The 4758-nt window shown below is 35.7% G+C and overlaps 1 protein-coding gene across 1 annotated transcript; it reads right to left on the reverse strand.

The window, feature by feature from the left end:
* Window positions 1–166: 166 nt before the first annotated feature.
* LOC123255160 (nuclear receptor subfamily 2 group E member 1) lies at window positions 167–3856 on the reverse strand (the record flags this gene model as incomplete). Its single annotated transcript, XM_044684013.1, has 4 exons — window positions 167–276; window positions 582–731; window positions 1119–1215; window positions 3710–3856. Coding segments are annotated over 4 exons (504 nt in total), but the record flags the coding sequence as incomplete, so codon positions are not given.
* Between the last annotated feature and the right edge of the window lie 902 nt (window positions 3857–4758).

Raw genomic sequence — 4758 nt, forward strand, 5'->3', positions numbered from 1 at the left:
TATATATATTTTTTTTTTTTTTTAAGGCAAATGAGATGCTGTCCAGGAAAACACTTTGAAAACTATCCCCCATGTGATAGAGCATTCTATAATGTATAGTTGCCAAAGGGAGGGTTATCCCCATGGCTGCTGTTCTTGTTATTTTGAATGATTAGACAAATAAGGTTCACCTGGTGTGGATATAACTGTTAAGTGTTAGCTGAGCTTCATCCTGAAGTGCGGCGATCGCGGCGGCATTCCGGAAACTTCTGAGTTCAGAACCACTGTGTGTAGGTACTAGAAAAGAGATCAGGAACCAGTCGGTCAGTTGACCTCCAGGTGGGTGCAACGGTATAAAGCAGCGATGAAATGCAAAGCTGGTCCAGCATGAAAGAAGACCGTGGCTCTCTAAAATGGAGTCAAAGGATCCAAAAGATCAGCTCCATTTTATGAGGCTCGTTCTGACTCTGAAGTGGCTGTTATCATGAAGAGGGGCAGGATGGGGCAGGGGCAGGGAGGGGGAAGGGAAGCTGTGGAGAAGGGGGCAGGGGGCACTGAAGAAGAAGATGAAGAAGATAAAGGAGGGCTTTAGAGCTGCTTACCAGCTTTGAAAGTGACAATGCATTTGAGACAGGCAAATTCAGTTGCATCCAGCCGAAGTTGTCTGAATCTGGCCACTACCTCTTGCAAAGCCTGGATTTCAGAGATGATCTTACTCAGCTTCTGGGAATCTGTATTTTCGCCATTCATGCCTAGAATGGGAATGTAAAATAAATATCCTAATATTAGGGCATTTTCATGATTTCATATTGATTTTTGACAAAATTCTGCATATAAATATCTATTCAATTGTCACTCTGAGATCTCTGATTCCATGTAGACTGACTATATTGTATGGAAGTTAATATAAAATCTTCTCTGGGATGATAACAAACACAGTAATTTGCATTTAAATAACAATGCAAGCAGTCATGAATACAACAAAACAACATTATTTGCATTTAAATATAGATTTATAAATGACAGGTATACTCTATTGTTCAGCAGGAATTTGTTATTCTTTACATGTTGTTCTTTTTTCAGTAATGTATTTTTATGGTAATTTCTACAACAAAGTCATTAAATTGTGCAGTTCTTACCAGATACAGCCAGTAGAGTGTTAGCATCAACTGGAATGGCCCATTGTGCTATTCCTAGAACAAACAGTTCTCTCCAAGCATCTTCCAAAAGCATCAGCTGTCATACAATAGATGTATAATAGAATATAGTGTATAATTTATAAATTTATAAACAATTTCAATATGTAAATTTCCATTATTTAAGAAAAACTGTTTTAAATGCCTGTCTTGGTAATTTCTCCTGAATATTTTAGCTTGCCTTTTATCTTTTTCACAAGGTGCCTATAGATAAAGTAATATGTACTGCGGAATCTATTTTCCTAAAGTTTGCCTTAGGAAAAGGTTTGCTTTTCCTTTCCCGTTGTCTTTTTAGTTCAGCCAAACCTAGGAATTACTCAGGAAATTAGTGCTCTATGAAATGCCAAATTGTAGCACACCGGAATGGCATCTAAAACGACTTCTCTGAATTATAATGCTGAAATTCTCAAGGAATCCTGACTGGCCTACTGGCTCTTACTCTCAAAGAAGAACCAAGGAATTAGCAGATCAAGGAACAGAATGTATGTGAGAGATAATGGCCATAGTACTCATCAAAGACAAGCATTAAAAGAGGAAAAATAGTGAAACGATTAAGTTCATCTGGGTTTCTGCATTTAACTGTTGTTTGCCTGATTTCTAAGATAAGCATAAAGGGACAGACTGCATTAATTTTTATGTGATGGGATAACAGCGGCGTGAAACCAAATTTTGGTTGTCTCCAAATTATCATCTTCAGTTCCCCTTGCCATTCATTCCCCCCCCCCCCCGAAAGCTGAAAAGAGAACCAGTTTATGTTTGACTTCCCCCTCTGGACATTTATTTGGAAGAGTTTTTAAGTGGCATAAAGATAAGGATTTTGAAAATGTAACAAATGTTAGGTAGATAAATAAAGATAGTTGATGAACATTTTTGAATGTTTTCTGCCTTCCAGATTTAGCAAAAGTATCTTATTTTAAGTGGAAAGGCTTTTTTTTTGTAAGTTCAAGTCTCAAGAGCTGATTTATTAAATATTCACCAGAAAAATACTTCTAATGACTCACACCTAGTTCTAATCTTTAAAAATTAATGCTTTTTCAAAGTTACTACATAAGGTAGAAGAAATTGAACTGACAAATTTGGAGTTTAAAAAAATCACCCAATTCTGACTATTCCTGATGGGTAATATAATTAGACCTTGTACAGATAAAGTAAATGTTTTGAATGTATTAATATGTAAGGAAATACATTCTATGTTTGAAAGAACTAGCACAACCTAATTAGGTACAATAGAATTCAAATCTTGATACATGTTTTTTTTTTTTAGGATTCTTATCTTTTGCTTCTCTAACCACTTTATAGTTTCTGATAGACCTTGTCTAGTAGTCCCTCTGAATGCATTTACCATAGCCAATTCTTCAGGAAGCAACCAAACGGTATTTTCTTTGTTGTCATTCACTTACAAAGTGCTTCTAGAAGGAGTCGTTTAAATATAATGAATCAAAATTATTTTATTCCTGGATAGGATGCAATTTGAGGTACAATATATAACTTAGTCTTTTTTGGACCATAGATTGTGAGAAATGTTTGTTTTTAGGGATTATAAAAAAACTTTAAGAATTAAATGAATTCTTGTCTCCAAAGAGGTTTATAATACACCTTGGGTTCCTACTTGCTCTTTATCTTCATATAATTTAGTGAGCCAGCCTCTGGGTATCATTTTCAGAGATAACAAAAGTGTGACTATAATGTAATGAGACTAAGTCTTCAGATGAGGAATGGAAATGTTTTATCATTTGTCAGTCTCATATCTTATTTCTCTCTTTCCTACTTTTCCACAGATTTCAAAAAAAGTTTAAATATATTTGGCAATGATATTTTAAAATTCCACTTGTAAGAAAAATATTTTCTTATATGTTCACTTCTAATAAGCTTCATTTAATTTTCCTCAAGTAAAGGAGCATTCTAACTGATGGAAATAAGAAGGGAAGCAGCAACCTCTGAAAAGGAAGTCTTTGTTTTCTTTCAGTTTACTGAGTTTTCCAAATGAATTTTATCTTAACAATTTTCTTGATGTGTCTGTGTATTGTCAGGACCTAGGCACAAGGGCATGCACATTTCTTTCTTTCTTTCTTATTTATAATTTCACTGGTGTATGGAACTTTTAGTTTAGAAACTCCATCCATGGATGCAGCTTAATAATTCATTCTGTAATTTATAATCTTTGGGAGTTTCTGGGAACCTGAGAAATTAGTGCAGGTAGTATTTGAACCCAGTTCTTCTTGACTCCAGGGTCAATCCCCTATTCACTATGTCATGCTGCATCTCACTTTGCACATACTAGATGCTGAATAAATGTTTCATTGAGTTAATTTCATGGTTTTATTTTTGGACATCACTTTGTTTTCAGTGGTTGTTTAGGCAGATGAGGATTTCAGGCGGAGGCATTTACTTGCCTGATAACGAGGAGTTGTTACAGATTATATCCCCAGATTCCTTGCAGCTTTGTGAAACTGGAATTAGTAACTCTTATTCTCTCACGTTCTCTTTGTTATTATTCTTATTGCCCAAGGATCTCAAAGCATATTCATACTTACCTGATCTTGTAAGGACAGAGTGGAGAAGGCTGGAACACTCTTGGCCCATTTAATGCTCATGAAAAGGAGTCTGGCAGCTGATTCACATACAGACTCAGTGGCCACTTCATAGAGATACATGGGGGCTCCATTCACCTCATGGGGATACTGGAAAGGAGAAAAAAAATAAAGCAAGCTAAATATGGGAAGCCAGAATGAAAAAAACACATCTTTAAAAAAAAAGAAAGAAGGATAAAAACCTTTTGCTATTTTGAATCTGAACTGAGAAGCTTTAGGAAAAGGATACACTAAGGAAAAAGGAAACACTAAATTTTGTCTAAACAAAGAATTAAAATACCACCATGTAGTTCGAGAATTATCACTTGTAACCCTCTATGAGAAGCCATACTCTGAACTAACTTTTTTGATCCCCTTGGAAGGGGCCCTATTTCAAAGTCCTTTTTGGGATTTCAAAGTATTCGATTTGGAGAGGTGGACCTTGGGTGAATCACTGCCCTCCTCTGGGAATTAGTTTTATCATCTGCAAAAATGAGAATGTTGGGCTAGATGATTACTAAGGTCTCTTCCAGAGTGAATAGACTCTATGAGACTCTCAGTCTTTTTCTATCCTCACCAACAAATTTACACAGGGCTGAGCCAAGTGGCAGGCCTGGCTCCCAATTTAGACAAGAGCAGCTTGTATTTGTGTAAATAAAAATAGGCATGAAAAAGTATAAATTAATAGGCATCCAAAACACAAATATGCATATGAATATTTTTAGAAAGGATTAGTATATTATGGAAATATTTCAATTAGACATTTTAATCATTCATAGAGCATTCTCATTCATAACTGACAACTTATTCATAGCAGCACTTTCCCATGCTTATTATACACATCAAGGGATAAGGAAAAAACATCAAATATTGTGTATGCATGTGTGCGCACACTGGTGCACAGGTGTTTTGCTTTTCTGAGTGTGTGTGTATGTGTGTATGTGTGTGTGTGTGTGAGAGAGAGAGAAAGAGAAAGAGAGAGAGAGAGAGAGAGAGAGAGAGAGAGAGAGAGA

The sequence above is a fragment of the Gracilinanus agilis genome, unplaced genomic scaffold, assembly GCF_016433145.1.
Source record: "Gracilinanus agilis isolate LMUSP501 unplaced genomic scaffold, AgileGrace unplaced_scaffold40339, whole genome shotgun sequence".
Taxonomy (NCBI): Eukaryota; Metazoa; Chordata; class Mammalia; order Didelphimorphia; family Didelphidae; genus Gracilinanus; species Gracilinanus agilis.